At 41.0% G+C, this 21,635-nt stretch overlaps 1 protein-coding gene across 3 annotated transcripts in view; it reads right to left on the bottom strand.

The window, feature by feature from the left end:
- Nucleotides 1-413: 413 nt before the first annotated feature.
- LOC117462307 (uncharacterized) overlaps nt 414-21,635 on the bottom strand; it is a 42,170-nt gene continuing 20,948 nt past the window's right edge. The window contains exons 1-25 of one of the 3 annotated variants that reach the window (XM_034104471.1): nt 20,920-20,983; nt 10,584-10,713; nt 9,958-10,119; nt 9,658-9,795; nt 9,313-9,464; nt 9,063-9,166; nt 8,798-8,987; nt 8,189-8,317; nt 7,753-7,896; nt 7,409-7,544; nt 6,743-6,893; nt 6,494-6,636; nt 5,208-5,319; nt 5,000-5,063; nt 4,693-4,896; nt 4,462-4,607; nt 4,177-4,295; nt 3,616-3,737; nt 3,401-3,498; nt 2,823-2,959; nt 2,517-2,641; nt 2,230-2,375; nt 1,840-1,942; nt 1,603-1,739; nt 414-1,338 (exon numbers count right to left, since the gene is read on the bottom strand). In XM_034104471.1, the coding sequence (XP_033960362.1) occupies nt 1,221-1,338; nt 1,603-1,739; nt 1,840-1,942; nt 2,230-2,375; nt 2,517-2,641; nt 2,823-2,959; nt 3,401-3,498; nt 3,616-3,737; nt 4,177-4,295; nt 4,462-4,607; nt 4,693-4,896; nt 5,000-5,063; nt 5,208-5,319; nt 6,494-6,636; nt 6,743-6,893; nt 7,409-7,544; nt 7,753-7,896; nt 8,189-8,317; nt 8,798-8,987; nt 9,063-9,166; nt 9,313-9,464; nt 9,658-9,795; nt 9,958-10,119; nt 10,584-10,713 (3,210 nt within the window). In that variant the 5' untranslated portion in view covers nt 20,920-20,983 and the 3' untranslated portion in view covers nt 414-1,220. Of the gene's footprint in view, nt 1,339-1,602; nt 1,740-1,839; nt 1,943-2,229; nt 2,376-2,516; nt 2,642-2,822; nt 2,960-3,400; nt 3,499-3,615; nt 3,738-4,176; nt 4,296-4,461; nt 4,608-4,692; nt 4,897-4,999; nt 5,064-5,207; nt 5,320-6,493; nt 6,637-6,742; nt 6,894-7,408; nt 7,545-7,752; nt 7,897-8,188; nt 8,318-8,797; nt 8,988-9,062; nt 9,167-9,312; nt 9,465-9,657; nt 9,796-9,957; nt 10,120-10,583; nt 10,714-20,723; nt 20,883-20,919; nt 20,984-21,635 lie in introns of those variants that run through there. The other 2 variants (XM_034104472.2, XM_071206227.1) reach the window with 2 other exon arrangements.

Raw genomic sequence — 21,635 nt, 5'->3', positions numbered from 1 at the left:
GGTGTGTACTTTCAAATTCTTGCTTACTCGAGCAGGTTTATCCATTCTTACCTACCCTAACTTAAGTAAACTGGCTGAGTACTTCTTCCAACAGGGCCATCTCTAGCATTATGCTAAATACATTGTCTCTGCCAAATTGACAAGTTCTTATTTAATTGACTGGATACAAATAGTTTGTTGGATTGTGAACATTCAGGCTACTTTTTCCCTTTCAAGTTCTCATTAGACGTTGTCATAAAACTTTTTCAAAATTGAAAATAATTTTAAATGTTGCACTTAGTTGGCTACAAAACATAACTGGGAGCCGCTGAGGCTTCAGTGTAAACCCAAAGGCCATCACTGATGTGAAATAAGTGACACTGAGATGTACTGTATCAAATAGGTATATTACACCGTGGAAAAAAAATCAGGCAACTTTTGTATATTCGTTTATTCTGTGTTGTTTTGTTTCTCCAATACTCTCTTGTATTGTTTAGATGAGAGTTCAATTGTCAGTCCAGTTATAGGAGTTATTTTTCCAACAGTTTTTCCAATAGTAGATGTTGCATTTCTATCTTCCAGCAATATAATCATAAATCCAACATTTTGTGAGCAAAACTATTAAACACTTTGAACATGAACAAGTTACCCACAATTACCCAAGAACATTCAAACACTATAAAAATTACACACAATTGACAAACTCTTTTAAGAATAAAGTCCTTTTTAAAATAATAATTGTATACTATTAAAGCTGATTTAGCCTTACATTATTTCTTATTTAAATTAATAGTATTCCTTCTCTGTAGTGTTATATCAACCCAAAATAGTTTGTTTTTCATGAACTTCATAAACTGTAAAATGCAAAACAACTTCAATTGCTTTACATGAGAAATAGGAACTATTTGAAAGCTGACAACCATTTCCTGCTTTAAATCACTTTGAGAAAAAACCTTGAATATTCTTGCAAAATTGTATTAGTTGCTCCTTTTCACTTCTAAAGTTTTGACTACGATATCATTGCATACAAATCTTTTTCGTATCAGACTAACCAGTACATCAACATATATCAGTAAACATAACCCCAAACACACATGTCTCAACAGAGGAAAATGAAAAACGTATATGATATATATCAGAAGTAAAAGGTAATGTAATAAGAGCAAGTTGTATCAATAAAAGGAATAGCTGGTTTATTTCCTTCTATTTGTGAACCCGATGTAAATATTCACAGTTGTTACTTAGACGTTAATTTGCAGAGAGCGATGATCCATCACCATTTTCTTCATGTCCTGGTCAGCTCTGATGTCGTTCATTTCAAGCTCATTTCCTGGGCCGGCTGTCGGATCGTACTGGTGTCTGCAAAAGAGCCAACAACTTTACTGTGAAAACATTTGCACCATCCACTTAAACTATTTTATTACAGAAATAGATTATTCATAGATTGTGCATATGACAATACGACTTTTGAATCGCAAATCTTTGAACATGGCTAAGTATTTTCAGATTTGTTTTGTGCTTGAAAGCCATTTAAAGAATTGTTCATATAATACAACCATATGGTTTCTCAACAGTTATCAGAAATATACAATACAGGTAATGCATTTTTAGTAAATAACTCACTGCTTCAGGTGTTCCTCAATGGCCTTGCGTTCATACACTGTGCCATACACCGTTTTCACAGGATCAACAAACATCTTCTTGGTGAGTGGACAGATCAGATGTTGGGGTATAAACTGTGGAATAGACTCCACCAGGTTCTTTTAATAAAAACAAAGTGAAGAACCCATTATGTTAAGGCCAAACATGTAAAACAAGCTGATATCCACCACACATATGTTTACATAAGAGCCCATTTACTTTCTCCATGTCATCCAGTGACTTCCCTGCAGTTTCCTCTGTGTGTTTCTCAGCTTCTCGTTCATACGTCTCACGGCTCGTCAGGAATTCTTCAGCCAAAATGCTTCAAAAGAAAACAAAAATACATTAGCTCACAAAAGAATCTGTAGCAACCCTCTACTTTAGCAAAATGATGAAATAATCAATGTCGGATGTTGTAGCATCAAAGTCAAATAAATATTAATACAAGGTAGCTAAGGATTTCCAATGTACAGAACATGTTGAGCACACAACAAAGATTTACTGAAATCTGGACATTCTTACATATTCAGCATAAAAAAAAATATCTTTGTAAAAATGTGCTTAAGGGCCCATAATGGTGACTCATTTGGTAAATGGTTTAAATCTTACCTGTCCAGTGGGTCCTCAGGCTCAGGGCTGATCAGCAGTCCGTACACAGCTTCTAGGATCTCTCTCATGGTGATGTGGGCGTTGTAGTTGCGGTCAAATATGTTGTGGCAGATGCGACCCACACTGTTGACATTGCAGTGGTACACCTGTCATCATGTTAAGAAACACAAGTAGATTTCTAACTGATAAACTACTTTATTAGTGACAAACAACGATCATGCAACATCTAACTACATATGAGATTTATTTTTTCTTAATGCTCAGTTATTTGCATGTTTGCAGGATACGGGTGTGACAAAGCGGACGAGTGGCGGCTTGGCTGGGTAGTCAGGACCAAACTGGCAGTACAGCTCAAACACGCCTTTCTTATACGGTGTGTCAGGAGGGCCCTGCATGAGAATCCTCCAGAACACTGAGAAGATAAGAACACATTTCGAGCTCGTTGCTATTTAAAAAAATTATGTATTTGCATGAATACAAAACTGAAGATGTACTGTCTATTGTGTTTCATTTCCTTATACTGTACAGCCTGTATAACAAAACGAATAAATATGCCCCAGAAAAAAAAGATGCATAACCTTGAAGCCACTTACTGAAGTCTGACTCTGATGGGAAGACTCTGAAGAAGGGATGAGGGTTACAGTGCAGGCTCTTCAGCTCCTCCAGCACACGCTTGTCCTTCTCCAAAAACCTCCCGTTAGTGGACTCCTTAATCTTCTTTTTGAGAGCACTATAAGGTGATATAAAGACAGTAAATCTAACAAAAAAGTATATATATGTACATACATAAAACCTGGTTATGCAGTTCAAAATCATAGGTCTAAGAGTAACCAACCGTTACACATAATAACTAAAGGTATTGCTCTACAACATGCCAACATCGCGGTACAGAGTAGCTTTACACCCGCTGTGTTGGTTGTAAGACTCCGTCTCATTAACTTAACACAGAACAACACAAAACCTTTTTTGTAAGTCTGATTGTGATCAAGGCAATCTTTTCAGAGATGTGTGACACATTTACTTTGTCAACTCAGCGGGCAGGGTCATCAGCAGATTATTTTATAATAACAACTTTTTTTGACAAGGTTTATGATCAGCATCTATATAACTGATGTTTCTATCACTGAACTTTTGTTTACTACGGTTGTATATCTCATCCTATCTTACTCACCTCTCTGTCGCTGTCACTTTGCTGTTGATCTGGCTTGGCAAGGATGTCTCTGGATATTCGTCATACCCATGAGTAGCAAAGATACTCGTCAAACTACGCTATAAAATCACAAAAACAAATGAATTAGCAGATCAGTGCTCCATGTAAAAACCTAATGAGTTTCGTTTTGATATCACTTCCAACAGAATGGTGGACAACGATGTATAATATCTAACCTTGCTGATGGAAGAGGGGTCAAGTGTTTCCTTGAGTTTCCTCTGCTCCAATGACAGAACCGTCTCAATCTCAAAGAGCTTCAGACCGTCTTTGGTTGTCTTTGGTTTGAAGCAGCAACCACCTGGAGGCAATGGGGAAGTGAGGTGAGAAATGAACACGTGTCTGCATCTGTTCAGAGATCATATCTATGGCAATCAAAACAGACTTTTCAGATACAATACAGTGTCCCAACTTACAAGATGTTAACTTAATCATTTAAACGCTAATTGTGACTTTGAAAAACACAGATGCTCACACTTATATTGTACCAAAGGCAATATACAGTATGTGTGTATATTAATGAGCCTTTTGGTGTTAAATACCTTGAAATGCAATTAACATAAGAATAAATAATAGTCAACATCATTAAGTAAAATACTTCAATGAGGATTGTGATGAGTTCTCTTGAATTGGCAGAATGCATAATGACATAATCAGAATATTACACTTCTAGAAGCATGATTCGATAAGTATATCACTGGGATATTATCTAAAGCGCTCTCTTTCAAAAGAGGCCTTACCTGTTGCATTGCTGATTCCATGCAGCATGTTATTCTCCATATTTCCAAGAAGGATTGAGTCAACAACGATGTTAGATTTCAGCAGTTTGGCTGTAACTGCATCTGGCTCGATGCAGGATCTATGGAAAGTAAGAAAGAAAACATTGAGATTTCAGCTAAAAGTTAAATGATCTGTTATAACTTATTTGTCATTGTTACTTATGACATTATTAATTGTCTTCTTGCACATAGTTACAGGTGAAGTATGAACATGATGCTATGGCATGATAAGAGGAAGTAGTTTACCCAGAATCATTTCCATCAGTAAGACACATGATGCGGAGTCTACAATCTGGAAACCTCGTCTTGACCTTTTCCAGCTCAGACGCCCCCCGTCGCAGAGCGTCGTACAGCAGAGTGCATCCACTTGCTTCAATGTTGCGCATGTGTTCCTACAAATGGAAAAAAGAGGTTTATCACTGCTTTACAATCCGACATAAACTGTTTTTAAATTAAAGACGGATACACTGACTTTACCTTGAACGTTTCCAGATTTTCTGTGAATGTGTGAAGAATTTTCACCAGGGAGTCGAACTTCACAAGACCGATGATGTGACAAAAATCATAAGCCATGGTCCTCGTAGCGAAGTTGTCAAAGAGCTCTTTCACAGCGTGGATCTTCTGTATTTCTGCACTTGCATAGCACTCTTCCTCCATGGAGGAGCTTGTGTCTATCAGCACCTAATGAACATTCAAGTCAAGAAAGTCATATTGTGAATGTGTACAGCCCCGTCAGTCCCACATCTTTAAAAGAAACGTTCAAAGGAGAGACAGACAAAGTTACCAGTATAGCCTCTTTTGGAGTCCTGGTTGTGACAAATGTCCGGCCATCACCATGGTCACCAGTCCTGTGTTCAATGTCAAAGAAATGTATACAAAAATAATACGTTAAAAATGTATTTATTTTACACAGGAATGAAAAAACAGGTGAGAGGAAATATATTTGAGTGCTTCTTTGAAAATTAAATACAAGATACCGTAAAGGTGCTTACCTGGCTGCCAACAAATTCACATCCACTGTTTTGTTTTTGCCATCCAAACAATCAAGCACACTGATCATATCAGGGGAACCCTTCACTTTTCCCAAACACACGCCAATGTTGTCTGGCAGAGGGAAATAAAACATAATAATTTAAATAAATTACATTAAAAAGCCTGCTGAACATGAAACATTAATGTCAGAGACAATATGGAAACCAGTGTGAGGTCCCTTTCAGACTGTTCGAGAATAAGGTGCACACTATTAACATGTGTCTATACAGGGCCTTTAAATTATGAATATTGCATAATTGTAACATGATATTTAGTATGTCAAATCAAAGTAACTAGAGCTGTCAAATGAATGTGTCAGTGTACAGTAACAAGGAAAAAGTAAATTTCCTCTGACATGTATTGAAAGACTATAAACTAGCAAGTTGTAAATACTATAGTAAAGTACTTCATAATTGTACCATTAAAGTACATTACTTGAGTACATTTATTTTTAACAACTGGTTGATCCTTGTTTCTTACCCAGGGAAAAATAAAACAATAGGTGCACATGGTCTAATCCATACCATTCATTGCCACGATGAGTTATCATACTACATCATCTCTGGCAATGCTTTTAAAACATGTTTATGTAATGTCCAGCACGAGACACTATTTCTCCCATGAACAGATTTTTACTACTGTATATATTTGTACTGTTGAAGTAATTTAGAATACTATTCAATTCACCCGTTTAGCAGTCTAGCCCACTAGACTAGACTCAAACCAATGGATGTTTAATATTTACTGTCTATTTGTATTTTAATTGCTACCTCTAAATGTGTGTATATGTATATGTGTGTCTGTGTGTGTGTGTGTGTGTGTGTGTGTGTGTGTGTGTGTGTGTGTGTGTGTGTGTGTGTGTGTGTGTGTGTGTGTGTGTGTGTGTGTGTGTGTGTGTGTGTGTGTGTGTGTGTGTGTGTGTGTGTGTGTGTGTGTGTGTGTGTGTGTGTGTGTGTGTGTGTATACAGTATATATGTATTGTATCATATTATGTTGTATTGTGTTGTAATGTAGTGCTTGTTGAAGCATTGCATTGATAATGTTAGGCCACTATTTGTGAAAACCTCCACATAATCTGCAGAAGAAAATTAGATAATTAGCTTACTGTCAAATTTAAGAGTAACATTTCTTATATATTTTAAATGTAAAATAACCCTCGTAAATAAATAACTCTGAAAAGATAACAATACCAGTGGAAACATACAGTATTATTTGCACAGGCAGGAAATACCCATCCACAGAGTACCTTCACTCAGTAGAACAAGGCGTGCTTCACACAGTCCTAGATCCTTCAAATGCAGAGGTGGGGTCACATCGAGGCATTGATGGTCCGGAGATTTTAATTCTTCCATCATACTTCCAAAAGTCTTCTCATTGTTGATCTTAAAGCTTTAATTAAATTGGACCGGTTAGTGAAAACATAGCCAGGTCCAATTGCAACAGACATGAAAAGCATCTCATTAAAGTAATGTAATGAAACTGTAATGATAGTTACTTCTGGCCAGCCGTCTTGTCCTTGTGAATCCAAAGAGGATAGGTTTTGACGAATGGAGGCAGACTGAGCAGAACCTTCTCAATGTCGGTGGCTTTCTTTATTGATGTTCCACGCAAAACCTCTTCAGTGCAGTTGGGAATTTTCTTTCCATCTAAACAAAATGAATTGTAACTGATTACAGCACCATTCACTAATAAAATACAGTTATTTAAAAACAATTGGTGTTACTTTGAATTAATTCTAATACAGTTGGGACACCCAACCATATCAGTTAGTCACCCACCTTACCATCCTTCAAACAAGCCTTTAAAATCCACCTCTTCAAGCTTGCCTTCACCAGTTAAACTTCTTATCCCCACATCAAAACTCCACCTAACTTGATGGCATCTTGTGTTTTTTTCCCATCCATGTGTCTCTTATTATTATCATTATTATTATTAACTAGGTCACTGCAGCTGCTTTTTTACTGTTCCTTCTAGTGTTCATAAAGGGATCAGCTCATAAAAAGTGTTTTTTAAGTATTAAAAAATCGGATCGGATCAGTAAATTATCAGGCAGCTATTTGTATTTTGTAATTGACCTCTGCTTCCTTTTTAATACATCTTCTATGATGTGCCGCTTGTAAACATTATGTACTGTGTGATATGTATGACATTTTAGTTTTACCTTGGATTTTCTGACGAACATAAGCCCATTCCAATGCTCCGGGTACTCCAGGTACTCTGACTGGTTGAGAGAAGCGGCTGCCATCTTCAGACGTGACAGTGATTGGTGCGTAGTTCTCATGGTGTCCTGATTGTTTCTGGCAAAAAAAGGTGATCATTACTGAAGTGGTCAACATTCAAATTGGAATTTACCTTAACAGGATCAAGCCATGTAGCATATAACCTAAATATTGAACGCTAAGCCTTACCAACAAAACCCTGGCAATTATGGACAGATTTCAGTAAAAATTATTATTTATTTAACGCCACACGAGCCAAATTGTTCAAGCCTCAGTATCTTCATACCTTTGCTTCTGATATGAGATGTGCCCAGCAGTACAGAGAGTTCTCAAAGACATCCAGGTCCTTAATGAGATTCTCTCCTTGTGGTCTTCCAGGCTGAGGAAGTAGCTCTCTGAAGAGGAGGTACAAGCCTTCTACCACTGCAATCTACAACACAGGAACAAGTATGTCTGAAGAAAGGGGAACTGACATAAAGCATGTATCGCCGTGTAAAGGTTCAATTTACCCAAATGATAGGAAAACATCTTTCCTGAAACAATGCAGATATTTTTAATTAAATCTTCAGCGGTGACAAATATAAAAGTGAACAGATGTTCTTTTTGCAGGAAATGTTAAAAGATTGAAATGTTTTGCAAGCACAGTATTCTGCAAAATAGATAAATCACAGCACTAGATGTATAATGGGCTAGTAACACCACACTTCGCTCATATTGTTTACCTTCTGGTTCCTGGTTAGTCTTTCATTCCTGCAGCACAACTGATGCAGACTTTGGGCGAGAGGGTGACATCCAGTCAGTTTCCGTATGTAGGCAATCAGTTTCAGCAGCTTTGTTCCATAATGACTTTTCTAGAAAAGGAAAAGCAATACAATTGCAACATACATTTATGTACAAGTACCAACTGCAATGGGTATGTAAAGAAATATCTAAATTACAATAATCTGTACAAAAAAAAAGTCCAAAATCAATATCAATAACAACCACATCTGTGACTTGCCATGCACACAATGACAATGCTAAAGTGCTGATGCTAAACAAGTATACTCTGTATTATCATTATCCCCCTAGTTTAGCATTTTAACAATATCATATTTTCCTATCAGCACTGAATGCAATTGGCGGCTGAGGTCACAGTTCAAAGTATTTGACAACTTTGGTCTTTAGTTTAAAGATGCTAGATTAAAAGTGAATCATTCACAAGAGTTATTGTCATTCCTTCTGAGGGGGACAATAACTGTCTGTACAAAATAGTATATCAATTTTGTGTCCAAAGGTTGTAGGGTGGTTCTGAAATGTGAACTGATAATGGTCTATACATTGAAACTTACAACAGCATACACTGAAGACAAGAACACACTGATTCCTTTCTGGGTTTGTGGGATTGAAGGCAAAAAATCATGAATGAAGAACGTCTCGTCGTATGACGTCTCGTCAGGAAATGAGGACAAATAGAAGTTAACGGTTGACCCTTCAGAGATCCCACAACTCTCCAGAGTGTCACCACCACCACGTCGACCTCTGTACAGGAGAGACATTAAATCTGACTGTGTTGACAAAGAAGAATCGGCATTGGTGTGATGATTAGATATTTACTTGTAATGAAGGACATGTGCTGGGATTCCACTTTTGTTAGCCAGCTTGAGTCTCAGATTTGTTATTGTGTCACTTGCCAACTTCACCGTCACCTGAAAGTCTCCCTGTATGTAATAAGTAAATAATAATGTGCTGGATTATAAGTATATAATTTGGTCATAGAATTATATCAAAAATAGGGCCATAAATCAAACATATTATCAGATGTTAATATCATTAGTTGCTTAATGACCATAACATTTAGACCCACCTTGAGCATGATGTGGCATCGAACAATATCGCTTCCAAGGGTTTCAACAACCTCTCGCTTTGGTGTTTGAGGAAACTGTTTCAGGTTTTCCCTTGGCGTAAACATGGCATAAATCACAGCTCCATTTTCAATATGTCTGTCTTTCAAGGACCCTGTGTAAGCAAAACAACATTTGAAATGACATGGTGGACTTGTTAACAAACATTTTCTTACAATAAAAAGAAGAGCCGAGTCATGGTTCAACATTACGGATGCTTCCATACCCTTGTAGTCACTGTTGGACACAGAACCGTAAAAAGATCTTGCTAATAAGCATTTTATCATGAGTAGTTCAGGTTTACTCACATGTGTTGAAGAAGGGATCATCTGTCAAGGGCATCCCATCGATGGTGTAGAGACAGACTCCTTTGGAATTACCAACACTTTCAAGATGGCAGATCCTCATCATCAGATCCTCAACTGTGGTTTTTGCTGGATCCATATCTGTTAGATCAAAATTACCAATGTTTTCAGAAACACATCTCAGACCACATCTAATTTCTAACACGTCACAGCCCACTGTCTGATACATATTGGGCTACTTTGTGGCAGTGGCTAGCCCTGGTTCATCTAAAAAGTGGATAATACAAATATGAGCTCCTTTACCTGTTATTTGTTTTGGTTGAGCACATTTGGGGTATGTGTACTGCAGACAGAAGGACTTTAATGATTTGTGCACATGCGTCACAGTTTGAACCTGCTGCTCCGGAGCTCTTTGAAGAAAGTTTTTCATCGCTGAAAAGCGGTTCTTCTCCACACAACTAAAACCTGCAATACCGGTATTTAATTCAGTAAGTGTATTATATTTATAAATGAACATTTGATTCAAAAATACTTGTTTTAATTCACTTTGATTTGTTCATTGAATGAGAAGTGTGAATGATATTGTATGCACATTTATGCTATAAGACACCTATATAAGCACACAGTAGAAGTAACTGCTATCTATTGAAACTATGACACACAACCTATAACCTACAGAACTACCACTGTTGATGAATCAACACCTATCACAGTGTGAAGAAGTAGCATTTGAATTGGATAAAATGTTACAAAAAGGTATTTACTACAGTTGAATTGCTGTGTAAGCCTACATGGTTTATTTTCCGGAAATGCGATGGGCCTTAATAAAAAGGAAGGATAAATTACATCTCCAGACAAGATGTTTTCTACCGAGTGTCAGCTGCATTTTTATTTTACAGTCTTTGGTTTCAAGTTGAAGTTCATCTCACCCATGTTGTCCAGATCTTCATCTGTAACGCTATCCAGGAAATCTCTTGAATCCTTCACGCCCAGCTGGACCAACTGGTTGCAGTAAGACTCCAGTCTGAACTGCTTAAGTGTGTTGAGTATTGCATCCATCTTAACAAACACAATATACATTATTTACAGGGAAGGAAATAAGACTAGAACACTAAATTACTCAAATAATAAAAGGAGCCCTACTTAAAAGTAGGGTTATGCAAGCAATGATTTGTGACATGTACAACATTTGTTTTGTCGAAACAAATTTGAACATCTTGGAAATGAATGTTCTTTTGATACGATTTGAAAGTAGCATTAAATACTGAAGAATATGGAATTATTGTAGTTATTGTAGCTAAAACGGCGCTTTTGAGAGATTTTAAATCTCAGATCTGCTCACGTGAACCTGTTACACAGGTCTCAGTAGGCATTCAAGCCTGCATTACAATAGGCAGGGCCTCTCAGCTGATTGCGTGAAGTATACAACAGCGTGAAGTAGTCATCTTCCAGCTAAAAAAGCACTAAAATACCGCATTCAAAAACTGAAGAACTCAGTGTGCATCTAGACCGGGTGACGACAATACCTATTGACACAGCAACCACTGTAAGTTATATTCTTGTTTAATTAGACTTCTCTATTTCATTTATTCTACTCTGTATAATTGTTCTGTAGTTATTGTAGCTAAAACGGCGCTTTTGAGAGATTTAAAATTTCAGATCTGCTCACGTGAACCTGTTACACAGGTCTCAGTAGGCATTCAAGCCTGCATTACAATAGGCAGGGCCTCTCAGCTGTCGCCCATCAGCTGTAGAGAGTTAACTAATTAGAGCGGCGTGGCCCCACAGCTGTGAGAACTCAGCAATCAGGCATCCATTTTAGGCTGCGGCCACACGAGGACGAAAACGGTCGTTTGCATTACTGTTTAGTGTCATATAGACCGTTCGGCCACACGAGGACGACCGAATACGGCACTAAACGACTGAGGAAACGATAACGGGTCCCAAGGTGGATAGAACGGCATACGCAACTCTCTGGGGGGTCAAAGGCTCCGTGTGTACGCCCTATACGATCATTTTCTGATCACTGATAGTGATTGCGCAATAGCCCCGCATCTCCCCACCTCTTCTGCACACCTCCGCTTACCCCGCGCCATTGCTGAAGTGTTTCGCCACCAACAACAACAACAATGGCGGATCGCAGAGTTGCTATCGTGCTCCGGACGCTATTGACCATGCTAAAGTTGTTTGTGCAACATCTACAGCAATAATGATGAGGCAATAGCCCCGCCTCTCCCCACCTCTGCTGCTCACCCCCGCGTCAAAGTAAACTGCACCCTGAATTCAGATTATTTATCTTTCTCTCGATATGGACCTAAACGCGAGTGAAGTCTAATCTGACAGGACGGAGACACGCAGCTCTGCTCACCTGCAGCTCCTCCCGCTGCAGCAAAACACACACTTCAAGTCAGATCATCACCCTTAGCTATTTTAATTACCTCTCAAACTCCCTAAACTAGTTATAAATATGTTTATTTTTACTGTCGGGTCACTCATTACTGGATGAGCTGCTGCATGAGACAGACACTGGCGCTGTCCGAAGAGAGGGAGGAAAAAGAGAGGCTCCGTGTATTTTATTATTATATTATATAGTCGTTATTCATTTGTTTTTAAAGCTCAATAAATAACAAAGAAGACCTTTGACCGGCACTTTTATAATTTTGTCCGGAAGATTTAAACTTTAAAACACGTTGACTGGCGAAAAACTCTGCCCGGTTTCCTCGGCCCCCACCGCGGAGAATAAACAGAAGGGCAACCATGACAACCATGCTTCTTCTGCTTTTGTGGAGGAAGTTACAGCGCCACGTACAGGCTCCTGCATATGTACTGCAGCTTCTCCAGCGGTTGGAGCTAAACGGAGCGGTCTCGTGTGGGCATACACTATCCGGATAACTATTGCGTGTGGACGGAAGCTTGTTTGCGATTGCGTTTGCGTTAATCCTATGCATTTAGCCGTTTTCGTCCTCGTGTGGCCGCAGCCTTAGGTAGCTCTTTCCTGGAGCGTCAGCTTCAGCGTCAGACATTGGAGTCCTGTGGGAGTAAGACTGACAAAGACATTGGAGTCCTGTGGGAGTCACGAGGGTGGCAAAGAGGAGGCAAATCCTACTCTGATTGAGCTAAGTATCGCTGGTGTCTTATCTTCTTTTCTTTAGCTTTCTAGCCCCTCGTGCTATAATCATGTGTATTTTCTCCATTCCTGTTCATGTGTCTTCTCGCAATTATCACTGGCCCCATGTATCTCGTAATCGCTATAACCGGCCTGCTCTCGTCTATCCCACATGCTCCACTGAGATCCAACATCTAGTTTCAGGTGGCCTGTGGAACTGCCAGTCAGCTGTTCCTAAGGCTGACTTCATCTCTGGCTACACCTCCCTGCAGACCCTGGATTTCCTTGCTCTCACTGAGACCTGGATTACTCCATCCAACACATCCACCCCAGCAGCTCTCTCCACAGCATATTCCTTCTCCCATACACCCAGACCCACTGGCAGAGGAAGTGGCACTGGTCTCCTGCTCTCTCCCAAATGGAGCTTTTCCCTCTTCAAGCTACCTAACTGCACTCCTTCCACCTTTGAATTCCATGCTGTCACAGTAACCCATCCTATACTAATAATTAATAATTAACCATTGTTGTTCTCTACCGTCCACCAGGCGCCTTGGGGGACTTCTTGGAGGAATTAGATAATCTCCTCTCACACATCCCTAAAACTGGCCCTCCCGCTGTACTTCTCGGAGACTTCAACCTCCAGACGGGGAAGATAGATGAACTAACATCTCTGTTAACCGCCTTTGCTTTCTCACTGTCTCCGTCCCCACCAACTCATAAAGCTGACAATGTCCTTGATCTCATATTCTCAAGGAACTGCACTACTTCTAAACTCTCTGTAAACCCGCTCCACACATCTGATCACTTCTTCATTTCATTCTCTCTACCCCTTTCCAAACATAACAAACTAATCTCTTCTCATCCTGCACCTGTCCGCCGTAACCTCCGTTCCCTCTCCCCCTCCACCTTTGCCTCATCGGTGCTCTCAGCCCTCTCTTCCTCTGACTCGTTCCAACTCCTGCCTCCAAACTCTGCTGCAGAAACTCTCCTCTCTACTCTCTCATCCTTTCTGGACTCTCTCTGTCCTCTCACATCTCGGCAGGCTCGTCAGTCCCCTCCTGCTCCCTGGCTAAATGACGCACTGCGTGCTAATAGAACCGTCCTTAGGGCAGCAGAGCGGAAACGGTGGAAATCCGAACACCGCAACGACCTCCTAACCTATCAGGCTCTCCTCTCCTCTTTTTGTGCTTCGATCTCTCAGGCAAAAAGCACTTTCTTTCAAGATAAGATCCAATCTTCCTATTCCAATCCTAAAAAACTATTTTCCATCTTCTCCACCCTCTTGGACCCTCCCCCCTCTGTCAAGCGACTTTGTTAACCACTTTGACTCACCTTTACTCACCGCTGGGTCACCAGACCCTCCTTCCACCCGCACACTAACCTCCTTTTCCCCTCTCTCGCCAAGTGAGGTTCTTACCCTCATTACCTCTGCCCGCCCTACCACCTGTCCTCTGGACCCTATCCCTTCAAACCTCCTTCAGACTATCGCTCCTGATATTCTACCGTTTCTCACCCATTTCATCAATACTTCTCTAACTTCTGGTCACTTTCCACACAGCTCTCAAGGAGGCAAGAGTAAACCCTCTCCTAAAGAAACCCTCTCTCAACCCGTCTGATGTTATAAACTACAGGCCTGTCTCTCTCCTCCCATTCCTGTCTAAAACACTTGAACGCGCTGTCTTTAAACAACTCTCCTGTTATCTCCATCAGAACAACCTTCTGGATCCGCACCAGTCTGGTTTTCAAGGCAGGTCACTCCACAGAAACTGCCCTCCTTGCTGTCACTGAGGAACTGCACACGGCCAAAGCAGCATCCCTCTCCTCTGTCATCATCCTTCTGGACCTGTCTGCTGCATTCGACACGGTGAACCATCAGATCCTCCTTTGCACTCTCCAAGAACTTGGAGTTTCAGGCTCTGCACTTTCCCTCCTCACCTCATACCTCAAAGACCGTACCTACAGGGTAACTTGGAGAGGGTCAGAGTCCGACCCTTGTCAATTAACTACAGGGGTCCCTCAGGGCTCTGTTCTTGGTCCCCTCCTCTTCTCCCTGTACACAAACTCGCTCGGATCTGTCATTAGCCCGCATGGTTTTTCATACCACTGCTACGCTGACGACACCCAATTAATTCTGTCCTTTCCCCGCTCAGAGACCCAGGTCATCGCACGCATCTCTGCTTGTCTAGCTGACATCTCTCAGTGGATGTCCGCTCATCACCTCAAGCTCAACCTTGACAAGACTGCTTTTCCTTCCGGGAAAAGATTGTCCCACTCTTGACCTGACTATCAACATCGGCACCTCTCTTGTTTCCCCGACCCAGACTGCAAGGAATCTGGGTGTGATCCTGGATAACAACCTGTCCTTCACTGCAAACATCGCTGCTACAACCCGTTGCTGCAGATACACGCTTTACAACATCAGGCCTCTGCAGACCTCTGCAGCTCATCCAGAATGCAGCGGCTCGTCTGGTCTTCAACCTTCCTAAATGTTCCCACACCACTCCGCTCCTCCGCTCCCTTCACTGACTTCCGGTAACTGCTAGAATTCACTTCAAGACACTGGTACTTGCATACCATGCTGCGAATGGATCTGGCCCTTCCTACATCCAGGACATGGTTAAACTGTACACCCTGCACGTGCACTACGCTCTGCATCAGCCAAACGACTCGCTGCACCCTCGCTGCGAGGGGGACCCAAGATCCCATCAGCAAAAACACGTGGGTTTGCTATCCTGGCTCCAAAATGGTGGAATGAGCTCCCCATTGACATCAGGACAGCAGAAAGCCTACACACCTTCCGGCGCAGACTGAAAACTCATCTCTTTCGACTCCACCTCGAGCTATAGAATTACTAACAAAGAACTGCTAAACAGAGCACTTATATAATAATAAAGGACTGGCTTATCTATAGCCAGTTGAGTAGCACTTGAAATGCTTGGCTCTATGAAACCTGATGTACTTATATGATTCTGTTTTCTTCAAGGTTGTGTCTTCCTGGTCGAATGTACTTATTGTAACTTTGGATAAAAGCGTCAGCTAAATGCAATGTAATGTAATTATTTTTGTGTCAAAGATAAAGGAACACTTTCTCAGAATCAAGCAAAACTAAGAGTTTAAGAGAAAAAAGAAACCGAGTCAAGCTAAATAAATGTAATGTAAAAAAAACGAAGTTGCAAACAAATCGTTTGTGTAATCATGTAAACCAGAGGTGCCCAGTACGTCGACAATGCTGGTAGACCGCGAGTCATTCATTAAAAAAAAAAAATCAAGCTGCGTTAAAATAGACAAAACCGGTTTTGATCCCTCCTCCCTTGGCCTCCCTGCCACTTAATTCAGGAGTTTACTTGATTGACAGAAAAAGCGACCTATCGCTTTCCAGTCTGTTAACCCAGAATGCAAAGCGATATAAAATCAGTCAAGTGCGGGAAAACTCAAATGAATGTAAACAAGAGACAAATAACAAAATGAGTGCGGGACCGAGCAAAAAGCTAAAAACATACCACTTCCACCCAGAATGGGAGGAAGAATATTTTTTTGTGATGTCACATTCAAACGTTATTTGCCTTATTTGTAAAGCAAGCGTCGCTCTGCCAAAGAAATGTAACGTGGAGAGTAGGGATGCACGATAATTAAGGCCCGATAATTATCGGTCCGATATTAGGAATTATGACGTCATCCCGATAAACCCGATACCAGTATTAATAGCCCCGATAATATACAATATATTTTTTGGGTTAAAAAAAAGAAAAAAATACTGCGGTGTGGGTGGATTGGGATGAGGGGAGTTCTTCACAAATCCAGCGCTCCCTAATACTTCGAACCTGATCAGTCACCTGAAATATTGCTACGATGGTGTGTTAAAAGCGTACGAAGACAATAATACAAAGTGTGTGTGTGTGTGTGTGTGTGTGTGTGTGTGTGTGTGTGTGTGTGTGTGTGTGTGTGTGTGTGTGTGTGTGTGTGTGTGTGTGTGTGTGTGTGCGTGTGTGTGCGTGCGTTGGAGCTATGTGCAACTCAAGGCATATGCTTGAACCGGAGCTGCCTGGACGCTGCAATCATGTTGTGCACTATCCGTGCTGAGTGTGCTGACTTTTCGTACAATGTCCCACTGTCTGGCTGCCTGCATAAAGTCAAGTGCTCGGCGCAGTTGTGGCGAAATGTCGCTCCTCTGTTTTCATTTAAACAGCTCCTTATATCCTTTAGCGCAGCTAGCTAGCACCAGACGCTAACAACAATGCACGTAAGGTCTCTCTCTCGCTCGCTCGGGCCACACATACACACACCCTCCCGGTCCTCCAGATGGCCAGTCGGTGCCTGCCGGTGAGCGTGGAAGTGTGGTCAGCCACAAGCGGGCGGCAGGAGCGGGGCTGTCAGCATCAGCTTGTAGATGGTATTTTAAACTCGATGCTCTCTGAAACTACTGGGCGGCCAAGGAAAAATACACATGCGTTAATCGCGTTAAAATAATTAGTGGCGTAAATCTTTTTTTATTATCGGTTATCGCTATCGGTCTTGAGAAGCAGGAAGTTATCGGTATCGGTTTCAAAAACCCAATATCATGCATCCCTAGTGGAGAGGCATTATCGGAGTGTTCACAAGGCATATGACAGCGACTTTACTCGAGAAAGAGAAAGGTGAGGGAACTTAAGTCACAATTAGCTGGACAGCAGTCACTTTTCTTAAAGCCGACATCCACCGCAAAGGCAGCCACTGAAGCATCTCTACGAGTGAGTCACGCTATAATCAAACACAAAAAATCCTTTCAAGATGGAGAGATGGTGAACGAAGCCTTCGTAGAAGCAGCAGACGCCTTGTTTCGGGATTACACAAACAAAACAGAAATAGTAAACGCTATCAAGGCCGTCCAATTATCACGGAGCACAGTCACACGTCGCTGTGAAGTCATGGCTGACGATTTGACCCAGCAACTCAGGAAGGACATAGAAGACTGCGAGTGTTTCTCACTCCAACTAGACGAGTCCACTGACGTGAGCGATACAGCACAATTGTGCGTTTTTATCCCGATGGTGTTCACAGACATGACGGCGAAAGAGGAACTGCTGACAATTCTGCCAATGAAGGAACACACTCGGGGCGAGGACATTTTTCGGACGTTTAAAAACTTTGTTGACAAAACTAAACTCCCCATGTCTAAGTTGAGTTCCATCACAACGGATGGTGCGCCTGCGATGGTGGGCCGGTGTAATGGCTTCATCGCAAAATGCAGAGAGGATGACATATTCCCTGACTTTCTGAATTATCACTGGATTATACACCAGCATGCACTTTGTGCTAAAATGCTGAACACGAAAGAGGTAATGGATGTGTCACTTAAAGTGACCTGTTCTATTCGGGCAAGACCTCTTCAAAGACGGCTGTTTCGTGCATATCTGGAGGATGCCGACTGTGTTCACACTGACCTCTTACTACACACCGACGTAAGATGGCTGAGTAGGGGCAATTTTCTCGAGAGATATCGAGTGCTTCTACCGGATATAAAGGCATTTCTCCATGGCACCAAGCTCGCAGAGTACGCACGTCTAGATGACGAGGAGTGGCTGTTAGATTTGGCGTTAAATGAGCTGAACTTGGAGCTACAAGGGAAAGACAGAACTGTGGTTGACATGATCAGCTCAGTTAATGCCTTCAAACGAAGACTGCATCTGCTGTGTTCAAAGCTTGTTCGCAAAGATTTGGCCAACTTCCAAAACATCGCCTCTGAGCTGGAGAAGCAAGGGAAGGACAGCGCGCTCCTTGACAGTGCGCGCTACACAGAGCAAGTCAATAACATTACATCTGACTTTGAGAAACGCTTCCGAGACTTCGCTTTGCTCGAGCCAATCGCCACATTCATGTGCTATCCATTTAGTGAAGACCATGATATTGATTCGCTGGCCCAAAACATCGGAGCAGTGTTTCATCTGAACCCGTCTGCGCTGGAGGATGAGATGTTGTCGCTGCAGGCCGACATCCAGTTGAAGGCGCGTGCCCATGCCGGACAGTTTTGGAACTTATTCAGGGTTGAAAAGTATCCAAACGTCAGAAAATGTGCCACCTCACTGACCTCACTCTTCGGCTCGACTTATTTATGCGAGTCAGCCTTCTTTGACCGGCACTTTTCAAATTTTGTCCGGAAGATTTAAACTTTAACGGACATGTTGACCGGTGAAAAATAATCTAACTGAAACTCTGCCACACGGTCCCCTGCCCTCGTTCCTTGGAAGAGGTGGAGAGGTGGGTGTTTGTCATCTGCTGGTGGACTACTGGAGAGAATTACAGTGCTTGCCTCAACGGGGAGGGATTGCATTGAATTACAGGAGCAAACGCTTGCCTCGGGGAGGGAGAAAAAGAGCCACAGCGGAGAATAAACAGAAGGGCAAGCATGCGTGGGAAGTCTTGTTCGCTGCTTTTGTGGCAGACGACAGTGCCACTTACAGGCCTGGCATATGTACTATAGCGTCTCCAGCGCTTTCGAGTGCCAATGGCCGGCGGTGGCCCAACCCCACATTCCCTTGATAGATGGATAATTGACCACTAAGCGGAGAACCACTTCTGTAACGTAGATTAGAAAATAATTCAAATCTGGATCAGTATCAGATCCGTTGCAGCCCCGTTTTTATAGATTTGGGTATGGAGGAAAAGAGAGAGGGTCGTGTTTTCTGGCACTTGGTGAGTTCCCTGACACACCGGGGACACATTCATGTATAAAAGACGTACAAAAGTGCATTTTGCATGATAGGTCCCCTTTAATAGATTTTAGTATTATCCACCTTTTTGTTTTTTGTCCTTTTATTTAAAACATTCTTTGAGACTTCATCTTCTGGTTCAAATTTCAATAAATGTAATTTGTATAATCACTCTTTTGTCTTTAATCTACATGAACATGTTAGATTCCATTCAAATCTGTTGATTATTCATATCTTCTTCAGGCTAGGAATAGTATGTCGAGTTTTTAATGCTAAATGTATATCATTTTTCTCACAGGATATAGAATGAGACAACACAGTTTTTATCCATTGTGTATGAATAAATGCTTCAGCTCTTCAGACCAACATAGTAAGCTGTGAGCATGTTCCTAATGTTGTTGATGCAACCTAGGTCTGGTCTGTTTAATAAAGCAAATCTGCCATATTTATAATGTAGAATGTGCTCAATTAAAGCAGTCTTTAATTGTTTGTCCTAAACATAGCCATATATGCTTTTGAAATGTCTTTAAAAAATAACAATATACAGTTTATATTGTGTATCACCTTTAGCTTGAAAATACATGTGTTTTTTATCTATAAAATAGATACTTTATCGATCCCAAATTGGGAAATTATTTTATTAAATATATTTAAAGTATAAACTACACAATACAAGTATAATGCACAGCAATCCATAAGATAAGTCCAATATTTTCATTAAAACTCCCAAGGAGGCACCAACACAAACGTGGCCGAGTGGACTCCGCTGCATGAGTTGCACTGTACGATCTGTGGTGTAATGGACTGTCACTCAAAAACTGAGTAGCCAATGGGGACGCACCCCAGAAAGTCCCGCCCACCTAGGATGTCTGTGTCAGAATCGAAAACAAAAAATGAAGGAGCGCAAACCTAAACATGGCGCAAACGAGACAGCTGCAGCAAGAGCAAAAGTCTGATCATTGAGAAAGAAGCAACAAGTACTGCAAACAAAAAAAGACTTATAGTTTACATGATTACACAAATGATTTGTTTGCAACTTGACTCACTCACTTTTTTGTCTCTTACTCTTATTTTTGCTCGATTCTGAGAAAGTGTTCCTTCATCTTTGACACAAAACTAATTCCATAGAGGTAGAGTAATAGCTGAGCTGATATCTCTTTTTCAAAAAGGTACAAAACACATGACATTTGAGCACTTACACCATTTTCCTAAATGCTTAAAGTGATAAGTTAAAAACGGTAAAGCATCATAACACAAACATATGCAATCGTTCTTACTGCAGTTACAATGATGTCCTCGGTAAAGCCCGGAGAAACACCAAGTCTGGAGCCGCATTCGTCAACAGCAAGACAATTCAACGAATTCAATACCTTAGGCTTAGGGTCATTTTCGTCAAAATTATATTTTGCCAATAAATACAAATCAAGTCGAATTGACTACATTCAACCCCAAAGAACAAGATAACAATCTTACCTTGTTGTGTTGGTACAGTCATCTGTTTCTGTTCATTGGAGGGTGTGGCTTCAGAGGAAACGAAACTTGTAAAAACACAACTAAACGCAGCACTGTCATTGAACATTTCAAAAATGTATTGGTGAACTACTCCCTCTTGAAAGTTGTAGTATGATACATGTTGTTGAACCGTATTTTGCTTTGTTTTTACACCCTTTATTAACAGGCTTGTGTCAGACTCACTGCATGCCACCTGTTCATTCCAGGCAGGGCCGGACTGGGACAATAAGTCAGGCCGGGAATTATACACCCAGCCAGGCCACTACTAGTTTTTTGTGCCATTTTGCTGGATTTATTTGTCAATTTTTACAGCATTGCTGCCCATAGTGATAGCCGTCTAAATCTACTACCCAAAAATAAACATATGGACATGGGTTACTATTTTAAAAAATGTACAAATCTATTTAGAAACCTATGTGAACATATTTTAAGTGGAGGTGGACCTCAAATCATATAGGGGGGTCCGGGGGCATGCCCCTCGGTAAGATTTGTTTTAAATGTTGGACTTAAATGCATCCATCTGGTGCATTTTGAGGGGGAAATAAAGAGACTACACCCATATGAAACAGAACTGTATACATTTAAATAATCATAAAATCATGGCCATAATCAATAACATACCATATCCAATATGAAAAAACATTGAAACTTGTTTATTTATTTGTTTTTGGTTCATG

The sequence above is a fragment of the Pseudochaenichthys georgianus genome, chromosome 17 (assembly GCF_902827115.2).
Source record: "Pseudochaenichthys georgianus chromosome 17, fPseGeo1.2, whole genome shotgun sequence".
Taxonomy (NCBI): Eukaryota; Metazoa; Chordata; class Actinopteri; order Perciformes; family Channichthyidae; genus Pseudochaenichthys; species Pseudochaenichthys georgianus.
The sequence above is the reverse complement of the archived record's forward strand: the minus strand, read 5'-3'. Positions and strand labels throughout refer to the sequence as shown.